At 39.4% G+C, this 15,748-nt stretch overlaps 1 protein-coding gene across 5 annotated transcripts in view; it reads right to left on the bottom strand.

Annotated features, from left to right (window-relative positions):
• The window catches only part of TAOK3 (TAO kinase 3), a 94,799-nt gene that overhangs the window by 40,569 nt on the left and 38,482 nt on the right, over nt 1-15,748 (bottom strand). For all 5 annotated transcript variants that reach the window (XM_075041796.1, XM_075041795.1, XM_075041794.1 and 2 more), the window contains 7 exons: nt 12,469-12,567; nt 11,035-11,245; nt 6,843-6,914; nt 5,724-5,825; nt 5,202-5,247; nt 4,153-4,249; nt 653-766 (listed from right to left, as the gene is read on the bottom strand). In XM_075041796.1, coding sequence (XP_074897897.1) covers nt 653-766; nt 4,153-4,249; nt 5,202-5,247; nt 5,724-5,825; nt 6,843-6,914; nt 11,035-11,154 — 551 coding nt within the window. In that variant the 5' untranslated portion in view covers nt 11,155-11,245; nt 12,469-12,567. The remainder of the gene's footprint in view (nt 1-652; nt 767-4,152; nt 4,250-5,201; nt 5,248-5,723; nt 5,826-6,842; nt 6,915-11,034; nt 11,246-12,468; nt 12,568-15,748) is intronic.

Below are 15,748 nucleotides of genomic sequence, written 5' to 3'. Positions count from 1 at the left end.
ATGAAAGGAACAGGGAAATCTGGAACAGTGGGGAAATACGGTGGTCCAGGATTAAAGGGATGAGTGGGGGGAAAAAGCAGCGGGTCCTGCCTGCAAAAATTCGGCCTCTTAACTTTTGCTCTTCAAAGATGAAGCAGGCTTCCTGCCAAATGGACTCGTTCAGAGGTTGGGTGATAGGTGACCTCCTGTCAATGCCTGGGGCGTCTGCCACAAAATAAGTGGAGCATAAAGCTATGCTGGTCCACTATGTTAGGAATGCCAAGCAACTCAAGTGACCCTTAAACAAGTTTCTTCAAAACAGAGTTTAAGTAGCTGTGTGACTTGCAGTCTGCATGGCCAGATTAACAGGATTCCCTTTCTCCATGTGGTTGTCTTAGTTCCATCACCTGTGACAAGTGTTAATAATTTTTAAGCCAATAGCATTACAACAGTCAAAACATGAACTGGTGCCACTTCAAAGTGCTGCACAGCCTACCTCTACTCATGGGCACTGAGGAAGAACACATTTCCTGAAAAGCTGGACACAGGGATTTTAAGAAAACTGCTTGGTTAATAATGTTTTTTATGCCAGGCATTATTTTCAGATTGTGAAACACTGGAAATGGAAGATAGCAGTCTTATAAAGGACTGAAGTACTGTAGGCTTTACTCACCAGTAAGGCGTTCCCACAAACGAATTGGCAGGGGAGACTATAGACGCAGACCCAAAATCAGCTAGTTTCACTTGACCTGGTTCTGTTAGAAGAATATTTCCAGCTTTAATATCCCTTTAAAAGAAAAAAAGAAAAGTATACTTCCAGCTACAGTAGAGTAACTTCCAAAATTTACAAACACACAGAAATCCACTAAGCTAGAGAAATCAAATACATGGGATTTTTGGGAATGGAAACCTGGTTGCACCCAAAAAGGTAAGGGGTGAGGGAAGAAAAGAGGAGATGAGTCATGGTTGCAAGGTTGAGGCCCCAAACTGAGATGCAGGAGAGATGTATCCTAATACCCAGCTGTGACACCCTTAAACAATACCGGACATGTAATTTTCATCTCTCAAATGCCCTAGGCTCCCTTATGAGAGTTGTAGGAAGGATTAGATAATTCACACATTTAAGAGATTAACAATAATGACACTACTGAAATACAAAAGGCACAAGATACACTCAACACCTCTGGCATCATAAGTTTCTAAATTCCAGCAGTAAGTGGGATAATTTCAAATTAACTGCCCATGAAATGTTGAGAAAGGTTAACTCAATTTGCATACCTTCCAAGACACTTGGCAATGACCCTATTCAAAGTTTTACACAGACTTGTCAGTTATACCCGAAATATTTTTTCTTCCACCCATCTGACATAAAAGGAGGATTGCTCTAAAGACATTCAAGTCTACTTAGACGTTGTCAGCTGAAAATCACAGGTTCCTTAAAACCCTGATACAGCACTTCAATAACAAAAGGAAAATTGCACACTAGGTATGCCACAGATGCCTTTACATGGGCAAAACTATTTGCTTTTGCACAAGTAGACCCTCAACATAAATGGAATACACTTAAGGGATCCCTGTCAGCCAGGCTGTATACACCATACAGTCTGGAATATTTCTTTGCCATGTCTTCGAAATATATAATGTATCTTTATACAAAAAAATTCATCAAGAAAAATATCAGCTTTTCTTATCTGGTGTTCAACTGTAAAGTCCCTAAACACCAAAGCCACTTATCAGTAGTAGTAGTAGACCTCCAACACAAACAAGTTACTGTGTATTGCCAAATGCACTCATACTCTGACCCTATGAAAACTAGCTAATTAGATAAGGGGGAAAGGAAACAAAGCTATCTTGTATTTGTTGCAGAGGAAGAGCATACACTGAATTATCGTGCAACAGTTGAGGCATAATGATTTGTGCATCAAACACAAATCCAGTATCACTGTAGACCCGGTCAACAGCTAAGCTGAAAGACCCTTTAAATTTAGCATGATAAACACTGGTGAGATGCCTTTCCAAAGGGCAGCCCACAGGATAGGCAAAGCTGGGATAAAGAGAGCCACAGAGATAGGAATTTACTTACAGTATTTCAGCAGCAGAGCCAGAGTAAAGAACCTCTATTCCCTCATTCCCAGGACAGTAGAGCTTCAAAACTAATATTACAGAATTATTTGTACACATGTGCTCTCAAATACATCCTGACATGTCTTCATGTTTTGGGTCTATGCATCTCTCACCTCTGCTGGAGGACAAGTGCTAAAGATGTCTTGTATGTGCAAGAATGAACACCTCAAAAGTATAAAAGAGACAGCACAGGCTGTCCTCTTTGCTATCATCTCCACTGCTACCTTCACTGTACAACAATCAACAGAGGACTCAGGAGCCACGTTAGGTATCAGCAAACGTAACTGCTAACTTAGGTTTGCCTTGTGCCTGCAATTAAATGGAAAATAATCTCATCCTTTGCCATCCCATAGCATGACATGAGAACTAACTGGTAGCAGAGATGCTCAGAGAGCTCAGGAGGTGAGATTAGAGACTTGCTTTGTTCCTGCATCTCCACAAGGTGTCCCTCCATTCTAGGTCACGCTCGGTTTTGCCTTCCTTGCTGTGGGGCAGGGAAACCAAAGCTGTCCCACCCGCCAGCTTTGGTCCCTTCTCATTCAGCGTTTGCTTTATTTTTCACAGTCTACGGGAACTTGCCACAGCACAGGCAAGCACGGTGTTTTCCTCCAGTTGTGCGCACTCTTTTGCCTCTCCTTTTTAAGATACAAAGTCTATCAGAAAATTAGAAATCTCTTGATGGTGCTCTTTTCTGAGAGAGGAGACTTGCCTTCCCATCTCAGAAGTTAAAAAGCAGAATATCCTCCGTGGAAGAAAACCAGCTAGATAGGAAAGGCTTGCGTGGTACTTCTAGCAGTAACTTTCCCTATGGCTGCTCTCAGCACGCTGCAACAGCAAAGTAACTTTTTCCAGTTTGAAAGAGAAATAACCAGCTTTGTTCTTGATATGCAATAAGCATGCTAATGCAAAGGTCACACAGAGTAGCTAGGTTTCAGTATGTGAAATTGCTAAATTTACAACACATTAATTGCACCATGTTAGAAAGTCCTAATGAGTATACTGAGAAAAACTAATTCTCTATAGTGTCCATACAGGGAGTCATTTACTATAAATAAGAATCTAATGCACTTTGAAAGCACGTAAAATATATCAGAACAGGTATCTTTATGCTCAGATAAGGGCATATATGCAATGGGCTGATAAAAAAATAATATTAATTTCATAAACTGGCATTCATGTTTAAATTAATATTTCACTTAAATATGATTTAATAACCACGTGGAGATACGCCCCAAATAGTTATTCTAACAAATGACAAATAATTCCTGGGTCTATAGAAATCCCTCACTGTCTCAGCCTCAGATATACCAATTTGCTGTCTCAAACTTGCCAGTAAACTATGAAGAGGCTTTTAGCCCTATAAATTAGTCTCAAGTTCCCTCATTCTGATGACTCCCCACTCATTATGCTAATCTAGTTCTCACCCATTTCACAAGTTCCTGACATACTAGCAGCATCCAAAATTAAGACAAAAAACCTCTTATAATAAGAACATGAAACATTGTTGACAAATGAATCAAAAAAATCCAAACTCCTGAAAAATACCACATTACGAAAGACAGATCTAGGAACAAAATCCACGAGCAGCCTGTTACAACATCTTCCTCTGCCTGTGTGCTCTGATTTCTCCCAAGGTAGCTTTACCCTTGACTTATGCCTTCATAGACTGATTTCTGAAAGCATGAAGTTTTACTTACTCATACATAAAAAATTCTCACAATGTCTAATCTTAAAAATAGTCTGGCTCTATCACTCCACTTCGTTTATTCTTTGTTACCAGGGTCTGCAGAGAAAAATTGCTAACATAGAAGAGAATTCAGCACAGGATATAGCCACATGAAATTATTTCAACCAAAAAAACGCACTCCTTAACAGCTCACAGCTTTTATTTATGTATCTACCCTAACAGTAGGAGTACTGACATGTCCACTAGAGAAAATTTTGGTAGAATAACCTGTACCAAAGTTGCTTAAACACATCAAAGCAATTTTCAGACTCCAGAGAGTGGAAGATGGAAGGGCATCTAGCAGCACCAAGCTCTAGCCTTACCTATGAATCTTACAGTGAGAGTGCAGGTAGGCCAGCCCCTGCAAGGCACCGTGGGTGATGGCAGCAATCTCCACTTCCTGAAGTGGTTTCTTGTGAACTACAGAAAAAAGTTCAAAAAAACCCATAAGAAGGTAAGTGTGATCTTTTCCCGAGACAGTGTTTTTAAAGAGAAGGAACACCACCAATTTTGCCAGCTATGAGGTAAACATCATCTTCACTGTACTAGTTTCCTGTGCCTTGATGGCCATTAGCAGCTCAGAGTTTATGCACAGCCTGTGCATGTATTTCACGTCATAGGAAACCACATTTTTCTTCACATTCCTGCCAGGGCCAACAGTTACTGTTAATACCAGGAGATACGCCTGAGTGCAGCTTGCCACGTATATTTGAAATACTCATTTGGTCCTTAGCAAGGAAAACTTCCCAGTTTTTTCCCCCAAAGAGCCAAAACCAGGAAAACGAGGAATACCTGCTACAAAGAGATGCCCCAAAGCACGTTCCATATATCCCTAAATATGACCAGCATATGCCTTTGGCTGACCATATCTTATATACAAAAGATACGGCCCTAAGAAGTACTAGTTCTTACAAACTTCAGCTTAGATTCCCTATGCCTCTGCAGGTGCTGCTGTTCTAGTTTTGAGGTCATATCAGTCTCTTGTTCTACAAAACCATCTGTAATTATTCCTACAAACTGCAAGGCAAGGACAAAAGTGATCTCTGCAGGTTTTTGTTATGGAAATTCAGAAAACAAGCAGTCTGCTTCAGTCATCAAGGCAGCACAAATTACAGGAACATAGCTATATACATTTACACCTTCAGTTTACAACACATAAATGTGCATGCTGACTATACGTAGCACTGGCCTCGTGGGAAAGTCTCAGCTTACCCTTGGCATCACAAACACTGGCATTCTAGCTACAGAATGGAGTAGTATAGACAGACCGCCTCTACCATCTGCAAAGTACCAGTCTGTGAAAAAACAACCTCCCACTGTACTCAGAAAGGGCACTAGCAAAAAGAAAAATCAAAGACTATATGGAACTTACCCTCTAGCAAATCAGAAGCTGATCCTAAACAGTACTCCATAACCAACTGCAAGAAAAAAAAGCATGCTTTTGAATAATAGGGTAGACACTCCCCCACAAACAGTTACTACTTGAATGGCTGAGTAACAATAGAAGCAAATAAAACTTGAAGTTGCAAGAAATGCAATAAGCGATGAACAAAATAAAATGCTCCAAATATTCCAGCAACGTCAAGACATCTTTCATTGTTGTGAAGAAGGTTTAGGTACTCAGAAGTTCGTGGGGAGATACTGTAGAGGATGTTTCATAACAACTGTTTAATTTGCATGAACACAGAGGCCTGCCTCAGAGAAGCAGGGATTTGTTGCAATATCCTAAGTATCTATTCCCTTAAAATTACCTGGAAGCTTCTTCATATGAAAGGGACTACAGGCAGCATGGGATGAATACTGCTCCATGTAAAGACACTGCATGTACTGAGTATTTGACTGCGGTACTGTACATTTTCTGCTCATGAAGACCTCTGAATGCCACATCACTCACCCATGCCGTATGCTCTTTCAGGTAACAGCCCTTATACTCTATGGTGTTGGGGTGCTTCAGCTGTTGTAGAAACTTGACTTCTTTGATGATATCCTGCCATTTCTAATAAAAAAAGGCAAAAAGGTATAAATATATTTCTCTGCTTAATCCCCTACATATCTCATATACCACAACCTGTAAGTACAGTCTGAAAAGCAACCATAAAACCATTTTACAATGTGAAGATGGTAAGAGTCATAGTTGCAAAAGCACAACTGTACATCAGTTGTCTGGATCCCTATTGCACTGAGACTTCCCAGACATATTTAAACAGCTTGAGGATTGCAAAAATATTTTTTTCCTCATTTTAATTGCAACACATTTTAGTTCAAGCATTGCTACTGTTTTGCATATTGAACTGTCCAGTGGTCTCAAACTTAGTAACAAACTTACCTGCCTCAAGAGACAATGCCACCTACAATACAGGCTAGAGATAGCAGCAGTTAGCTGTTTGCTTCCTTCTGTAATGCAGCACAAAGCCACTGACATTTGGAAGACCTCAGCACATGTGGGAGACCAGCAGGTAAGCAAGGAAAAAATGAGTTTAAAACATCCCTGTTTCCTCTTAACAAACATGCATGTCAACGCACCAATCCAAATGAACAGAGTCAATCCAAGTTCAAAGCACCGCAACACAAAAATAAGAGAAACAACTAACAAGCAACAATTGAAGTGAGACTGATATTCTGAATACAAGGTCTATGCAATTTTAGATTACAGATCCTGAAAAGTGTTTCAAGTCAGCTACACATTTCAGTCAACACCTCAAAGAGTTGTGGTTATGGCTCCAGTAGCCGGTGTGCTCTTAACACAGTTATTACTGGAATTATTACTGAAATAACCACCATACAAGCATTCTGAATACCCATTCACCTCCTTAAACTGCACTATTTGTCAGAATTTGCATAAACTCATTTTCCCTCCACAAACCTCCATGCTTCCTACAGAAGTGAGCAACAGCTACCGCATTAAAAAGCTGGACTGCTAGGGTCAAATGAAATATGCAGCTAATTTCACTGTTCAGATTTACATTATGGTTGCAACAGCTTCTGCATGCAGAAATGTCTTTATTCATCTTACCTCATTCGTTTGCTTTCCACTATAGGACATTTTCTTGACTGCCACCACCTCATTAGTGTGGGAATTTGTAGCCTGGAGTAGGGAGAAAGAAATAGATTGAAAAAGGTTCATTTTCTTCCTCCCCATGGAATGAGTTGTGCCTTCGGCAAACGCAAGCTTTTTTCTCCTATATCACAACCTAGCAAGCTCCTACACTTCAGAGACATCTTCCTTGTGATAAGATTTACCAGACAACTCTTATGACACTTTTTCCATATCCACTGTTCCTCCCTCAGCCCTTACTGTACTTGCTACCTCTCTATTGATATGCAAACCAAGGCCCAATATTGCACCTACTGAGAACACACAAAATACGGTTTTATTGGAATTGCAGTAAAAAAAGTTTTAGATGAACCTTTGGAAAAATGTTTTCCAAAGAAACAAATAAAGAGGTGTGTCAAAACCTCTGTAATTTCATCCAAAACCCCAATACGACACTGATATTCTTAAACAGCTATTTCAATTTCCAGTTTCAAGAAGATGCTTCATTCTGGAGCTTATCTCAATTAAAAAAAAAAAAAGAAACCTTCCTTTCACTGCACTGGATCTCAGTATTGCAATGAATATTACTCAGTCATCAAAATTCTACTTTTCTGCAACTGGAGGCTGAAAACTCAGTTTTAGAAAGAGCTCTACTTCCCCGGATTGGCACTGCCATCATTTCTACATGTTAAGGACAGAAAACTTGAAGGTTTTAGTCTTAAAAGAGTTGTTGAAATCCCTGTACCTCCAAGCATTTACCATTTTTGGGACAAAAAGTTAAGGACAGCTAAAAGCTTAGAATACAATAGAAGCTAAATGTGGTAAATCCTTCTTTCAACTGCTTGAGAGGATGAGCACTATACTTTCAAGTAACATATTAACGAAAGACATTTCACAAGGCATACAGTGACTTCAAAGAAAAATTATGTTGGGTGAACCAATAGAGTATAGGAATTACTAAAGCAAGTTGACACACTTAGACTCTTCACAGCACACACTCCTCCTCAAGTGAGTTAGAGAAAGCTGAAAACAAGTAACTTTTGGATAAGGCAAAACCCTTCCTAATCACTCACCATCCTGATTCAGCACATAAAAGATCAAGAGTATTTTACTCAAATAGATGAATTAATGCTAGTGTTCTAAAGAAATTTGCAAGTATTTGTGTCTGTTACATTAATTCCAAGTATCTTCATGTGAACATGGTATCTCTCATTTCAGCCATAATCTTTTGCCGAATGGCACACTGCCATGTTCTCACAGTTGTGGGTGAAGCTCTTGCTGTACCAAGCGCTTGGGATCCTCCTGGCTGAAGTAACTTAAAGGGCTGTACAAGCACACTTGACAGAAATATCCACTTGCTGAAGTGGTTTTGGCCATACTTGTAGATATTTAGTGAAAAGCTTGGCAGAAAACAAGCACATTTTGCTTACGAAACCTTCTTTACACTGCCCTCATCTGCTTTATCACTTTTTGTGTTTCTAACATGGATATAAGTAGGTTGGTTTTGATGAAAACTATACTTCTGAAGTGCAAAATCAACTTAGTTGATTTCAAGTCAAGTTAGCATCAACTTTAAAACCTTGTGAGAAGCAATATACTTTTTCTTAGCCTTCTGATATATGAAGCTTCATTTCTTTCAAGCAAGAAAAAGAAATTTCAAATTATCTTGCCAAGCTTTGCCAATAGTATATTGGAAAACAAAACAGCTTGCAAAAATTGAGCTTAAATTGAAGTTTATACTAGAATAATCATATTAATTCACAATAACAACAGTGACAAGATACTGATCAATGTATTTGCTGTTTGTAATAGTGTCAGTACCAATTTAAACAAAAAGGTCAAAGAGATACAGCAACAGCATAACAATCCATGCCCTGCCCCTTTTTATGTATCTGAAATCTCTTCCCCATTCTTTTGGATGACTTAGAAAGCCGTGGGTCTTTGAAGTTTTTTTCACCTATTCTCCACTTTTGATACCAGGCATGTCAGGATCCTTGGAATCTTGCCATGACAATCTGAGATCTTATTCTCGGCCCCTGCCTTACTCCAAGATGGATAAGAATCACGAAGTAAGACAGGCTACAAAAGCTTTTAAAAAGGAGGAAAAACAAAACAAAGATGCACAGCATCCCCTGCGTGGTAGGAAAAAGCTCTAGCATGACCCATGCAAAGCAGGGTATAGCTAGAGGCCTTCCTCAGGTGAAGGAATGGATCCCAGACTACTGTGCACTGAAAATTGCAAACAGGTGAGTTCCTGCTTGTGACTTACATACACAGCAGGACAGGGCAAAGACTCTGAAGAACAATTTACTGGATGCCAAGTACTTCATGCAACAGGAAGGAAACCTTAAGTTTCAAACAGTGGCAAAGAAGTGCGGACGTACCACAGAAAAGTGGCGATGCATCTCATTACTATGTTACTACAGTAGCATTACTACAGGTATGACAGCAATCACCATCAAGCTTGGAGGATGCTGCTGCTGCTGCTAGGATATTGCAAGAAGCTGCAGTCTGGCTAAACTCTCCGATGTTTTTAAAGCACAGACCAGTTAAATAAAGCTTGCAGGGAAAGGAGGAAAAGAAGCATCAGGGAATCGCAAGTCTTCTACCTAACTGTAGCAACATCTCAGTTGTAAGCCTGCCTGGTAGACTGGATGTGCAACACTCCTCATGCTTTTCCCCTGGAAGTATGAGGAACTTCTGAACACCAAAACAGAATGATAAAGGTGACACCTTCACTACTTCACCTTTACCCTAAAGCATACCATGCATCCTTTCCCTTTGGTTTTGAAAAGCACTGGGTAGGACTGCCCTACTCCCATGCTTGCTCCTCTTCTGCAGTGGATCAACATGTATTGTAAGTTTTACAGCCTCATCCTCTTACACATGTAGTACATTTAACATTATGCTTTCACCTACCTGTCACTTACTCCAGCACCTAAAAGTGCCTGCCCCACTGTTGACAAGCCCCATGGCAGACATCCCCCCCCGCCCCATATCATTACTACCAGAGTATACATTGAGGAATTATACCATTATCCCTCAAAGCACACATGCACTGCTTATCTGGCACAAAATATCAGGCTCCTCTCCTGTTCTAACAACAGTTCCAACAACAACTCCATCACTGTACACAACTATAAACAGTGAATTGGAGTGCTTGCAAATAATTCATGCTAGCTACTGCCAGGTTCTGGAGTTACAGATGTAAGGCTACTTGTCTAAATACTTTAATGTTTGATATTCAGAAATCTCAGTTCTAGTGAACTTGATCTTCTGGAGTGGCAGGCCATGCTACCAAGCAGCTTTAATGTGTCTTTGACTGATTTTTTTTTCATAGTGTATTCTATTTTAGTTTCACTGATAGTGATTGGATTATAATTATTTCCAAATCCAGTATCTTGGATTTGGCTCTGTTTGATACTAATGGTAAAAGCACTATTCTTCTCACTTTCCAGATTAAATTCTCTTGACTTTATCAATTAATGCAACACATCCTTCCCACTTGAATTCTCATTCCTTTTAGGATTTTCTCTTTGCTTTTGTCATGTAAGCATTTGCTACTGAAGATAGTACGTTACGAGATGAACATGGGGACAAGGAGGGTAACAAAACAAAATGGTATTTCAAAGACATTTCTAACTCCTAGATTATCAGAGCAGCAGAGAAATCATTCAAAACCCCGAATGCAATTTGATGTGACTTCAATGGTATCTTTACCCAAGCAGCCACAACACCAATTCATTAACAAAAGTAGCTTTTAACTCCAAACACATTTTGAATCATTAATTCACTAGATCTATTAATTTGCAATGATTTACAAGCATATAAGCACCAAGTAGAGTATCTTGAAATTCCAGTTTGGCAAATTAATTTCCAACTGCTTAAATTTAACACTGAGCATCAGACAGCACAAGATACCATATACTTAACGTGAATGGTTGGGTTCACTATTAAGACTATAGTCAACTGCTACTATAAATACAGCTGTAACAGTAAAGAGCTCAGGAGTGCTCGGGAGACACTTATTTTTGAGATGTGTTATGAGAAAGTTAATACACACAAAGCACTAAGAGCTCAAAGGATGCTCCCTTTTACAGATGCTGAAAATCTCTAAAATGCCACTTAAATGGTTCTGTTTTTCAAAAAGGAGGTAAAGAACTATACTTACAAAGTAAACTGCTCCAAAACTTCCATGTCCAATTTCATGTAAACCCACAAATATTTCTTCAGGATCATCTTTGTAGAACAGGTCAGCTATTTCTGGGTCCTTTGGCACCCCTTTGCGCATGTTGAACAGTATTACAAACTAGTTCGCGCTTTCAATTTCCAATCAATTTCTTCCTTCATCGACAAAGTAGTTTGTAGACAGCATTCAGCACCTGGTGAAAAAGTTCATCTTTAATATGTTTCCTTTACACACATTTCTGTTCTCGCTCCTCTGACAGCAAAATAAGAGGAAACACTTTCAGGAGCAATAGACTTCACTATCGTTTCCTTCAGCTAATTCTTTTTAATTATTAGTCCAATTTAGATATAGAGATTAAAATGCATTCAGAGTACAACAGCTCTTTATCTCATACAGGAAGCAAGTGCTGCAGTTACACTAAAGTCCACTTGAAGACAAGAGTCCTGTTGCTATGCAAAACATCCTGTGATATGAATTTGTTATTCTTCATGCTGGTCTCCTAATGTGTCAGTTTTTAGACTATCACCATTGTTCCTCCTACTTTTCTCTGCTGTTTGTTTGCTTTGTTTCTCTACTCCCACTTGCCAGCTGGTGCCAATACAAAAGTTAGCTTCTATTCCACAGAAACACTTCACAATATATGATTTATTTATTTATTTTTCAGAGCTGTAAGACAGCTAGTGCTGTTGGATTGTGATGGCTCCCAGGTCACAGAATTGCTTTTGAAAGATCCTAGACTCCATCATGTAAGGCAGATCTATACCTCTTTAAGATCTTTCTTTAGCATAAGCATATAATTAGACAGCACAGAACTGAGCTGCACTTAAATGAAGATTTTAAATACCCAACCCCAAACCCAAAAAACCCCCACCGTCAGAAAGTTTCAAATTTCCTATCAAAACATCCTGCAAAAATTGCAATGGTTCCTTGGACACTGGTGTGAAAAGCAATGATGGATGCCCCTACCCATCTGCTTTTGACTTCTGAAACCCAGCAGATTATCTACAGGTGAGTCAACTGGAGCAGTTTCTAACAGTCTGGAGCAAGTCTCAAAACTACTTCCAGATTCGTAGTTCAGCACCTCATTTATTGAGGCCACATCTTCCCTGTGCATAAAAGACTTCTGAAAACATCCATTAATATGTTCAACCTACCTCATGATATAAAACCAGTGTAACATTTAAAGAGAGACCAGCTGAAATTTAGCAATTAGATAAAATTAAAACTATAACACACATAAAAGGCTTTAGAAGGTTTCAGACTGCAAGTGCCATCCAGATGGAATGATGTAGGCAGGGCATAATTTTGGTCTAGGGCTGAGACAGTCTCCTTGGCTCCGGATGATAAGTAATGGAGCGACAAGCACAACAAACTGCTGTTCATTAGAGGTGCACAAAGTACTCTGCTGGAGCATACCTGGGTAACTGTGGCACAAAGCATGCTCTGTGGCTCAGATTCCTTTCAGCAGCATTGTCCTGTGCTCTCACCCCCCCAGACTCTATGTGGTCTCTTATTCTGCAAAGGAAAACAAATATCAGTAATTAGAAAAAGTATTTTAAGTTTTATACCTTATTCTAATACACAAAAATACTACTTCTAGAAAAGATCACGGACTATCAAGGACCCACTTGAAAGCACAGTTAAAAGGAATACTGGCTGTGAATGGTAATGGTGTCTCTTTAGGTGAAATAATGCACTTCCCGTGTTCTATGGCCTTTGGGCTTGCTATGTATCATTATAAGATAGGAAACCACGAAAAGAGGTTAAATGCCAAGTTCTTTGACTTTTACAAAGACTCTTAAGCTTGCTGGGACACAGGGAAGCATAGAAGTTTGCTCTCAGACTACACTTTTTAGATTGCCTATAAAAAGGACAAAGCTCACAAAGCTGAGTCTATTACTTAGCTCAGTATGTTATACCTGATGACATACAAGACTTCAAAGAAAGTCCTAGGCATTAATAAGTCAAACATTGTTGGATTCCACCGGGGAGAGAATGAGCAATGAAAAGATGAAAAAAGGAGGGCAACCAGTTAGACCCATCAGCTGAAATCAGGTCTAGATTGCTCACAGTTAAGGATGCAGCTCACTGCAGTCACTCATTCCTACCAGTGTAGCAACCCCCCCAAACAGCCACAGCTGTCCTCTCAGTGGAGTCAAACACAGAGACAGCTTGAAATTAGCTGGCTTTCATAGAAAAGGTTATCATGTAGCCACATCCACAGTAGAAAAGCTTCCAAGTAAAGCATACTACAATACTTACATTGCCAAAATCTGAATTAATATACACCTGAATTAATGACAAACAAGCTAACTCATCTTCTCATTTATCAGGAAAAAATATGAGCAGAAGTCTTCTTTCCTAGTAGCTAACATTACCAAAAAATGGTATTTTTGTCTACTGTTCTCTACACATGGCAGTACTACTGAGCTGTTAAAAAGCTATTTGAAGAGCTCCAGAAAAAGGTTCTGCAGTATTTAGTTAAAAAAAAAATCTCAAATATCAACAAATGACAAAAGCCAGATGAATGAAATGATTATTCATTCTCAGCTGATCAGCCTCACCCAAAGGTGCTATATTTACTACATGCCTGCAGACAGGGGCAAAGAATGCAGTATTTCAGGTCTGGCGTTCTTCAGCCAAGTGAAAAATCCATTTGGCTTTAGAACAATAAAAACAAACTGACGAAGAAAACAATTTATCCATCTCTAGTCAAATGAACTTCTCTGACATAAACAAAGTCTGTGCAGCTCTAATATTCAAGGATAAACTAGTATTTGAAGTGGGAAACTAGATCTCAATACTTAAAGTTAAGCCCCAAGTAATAACATCAGTCTCCAATTAGGACTGACATATATAGTGAAGCTGTACAATAAGTAAATCTTTTCAGCAAGACTATTATTTTCCAGTAATGATTATCAGAAAAAACTTAGGATGGAAAGTGTATCAAGAGTAACTTGAGTCCTGTTGATTTGAACATTATCACCAACTGCTCCATATGATCCCATAGTGCCTGCAGTGCCTCCTGGAAAAACACATTGAGAATTCTTTGCATGACCACGTTACAGCACTAGATATGCAATTCTGGCACGGGACAGCATAGAACAGAAAAGATACAAATCACACCACTTTGAGGTAAGCTGGCAAGGTCACAAATTCTTAATATTATAACTCTCTTCCTCACACACTAAGACTGAAAGAAAGATGGTTTAAACAATGGCAGAACATCATGAGAATCGAATGCCATTAGTAGAAAAGCTCAAGTTCAAGGTATAGTCAATTTAAGCAAGTTCTTTCAGTTACCAAAATACTGAATTAGCACATCAAGAAACAATTTCTACTAGAAGCCAGATTTCTACTTTTCATCCTTCAAAAAGCGCACCTAAAGCCGCATTTGAGACATGCTCTGAAGACCTCAAATGAAAACAGCATTAATCACACTGGCGGTGACTTACAGAAGTGACAAGCGACTCAAGATTTTCAGAGCTTGTGAGATCAGCATTTTGTTCAGACAAGGCCATTTGGAGATGCCTCAAACTGCCTACCTAGAAATTAAAGCCCTCAATCAACAGTTACTAGTGAAAAATCCCTGCCTTGGAGCAAAAACTGCTTGTGCCCCATTTCTGAAATATTATAAGGGGCTAGAAAAATAGGATGAATTCTTGAGAGTAAATTCAGCATCAGAAATGACACTAAGAAAAATATTTAAAAGGTTCTCTGAGAAAAAATTCTCCAATGAAAATTACAGAACATATTATGAAAACCAGAAAGAAAATTGTTTTTAAAGGCCTACAACTATTCCAGCCACAATTGGGGAACCAGTGTTACTTTGGATGCATCTATATGGCAATGTCTCTGTTTCCCAGTAATGTCACAGGCAGAGAAAAGCAAAATCACTAGTTACTTTAAAATTCAGTTCTTTTATGGGAAATGTGCGATGCAACCTGTGGACTGCCCAGCACAGAAGTGCCCAAAGCGAGAGTGAAATGCTGAAGAACTGCCTTGAAAGCTGCACGCAAGATGATTATGTTCTTAAACCAGTAAAGCAATTCTGCTTAGACCAGTTTGCTGTACTACTCCCCTCCTCTCCCACCCTTCAAACACAGAAACTCAGGAATGCAATCCAGACTAAGTGAATCCCTCTCGATGGAGTGGGTAGTTATTGCTGTAGTTCTGGCCCATTGCCATCTTATCATAGCGTTTCAAGGATTTGCTACTCCTCACTTACGCTAAATGGCACAATAACCTGCTGCTTTTAGTGGCTGGGGCAAGACGACAGAGGGTTTCATCATGGAGTTTCACCAGAAAATTGTGGTAGAGAGTATGGGAACAGTCAGGCCAGGAAGCAGATAGCAGTGTACTATGAACAAGGAACGATAAACTAGAGACGCATCCTGCAGACTACTCATAGACTGGACCCTGGATATGCTGTAACTAGTCTCACTACTATATAGCAAACAAGCGGGGTTTTCTCCCCCAACAGTTTAAAGAAAAGCAAAGTTTCCTCAACCATAAGTAACCCGCGCATTTTAAAAGCATGCTTTACTGCTTTTGCTACATATGTTTGCACAAAAATTCTCTTGCTACCAATTAAGACCGCCAGGCGCTATATTAGTAACAACAGAAAAGACCTTGATCTGAATATAAAGGAAGCAACAAAACATAACTGGAAGTGCCTTTAAGAGCAGCTAAACTA

The sequence above is a fragment of the Buteo buteo genome, chromosome 11 (assembly GCF_964188355.1).
Source record: "Buteo buteo chromosome 11, bButBut1.hap1.1, whole genome shotgun sequence".
Taxonomy (NCBI): Eukaryota; Metazoa; Chordata; class Aves; order Accipitriformes; family Accipitridae; genus Buteo; species Buteo buteo.
This window is presented reverse-complemented; position numbering and strand designations above follow the sequence as displayed.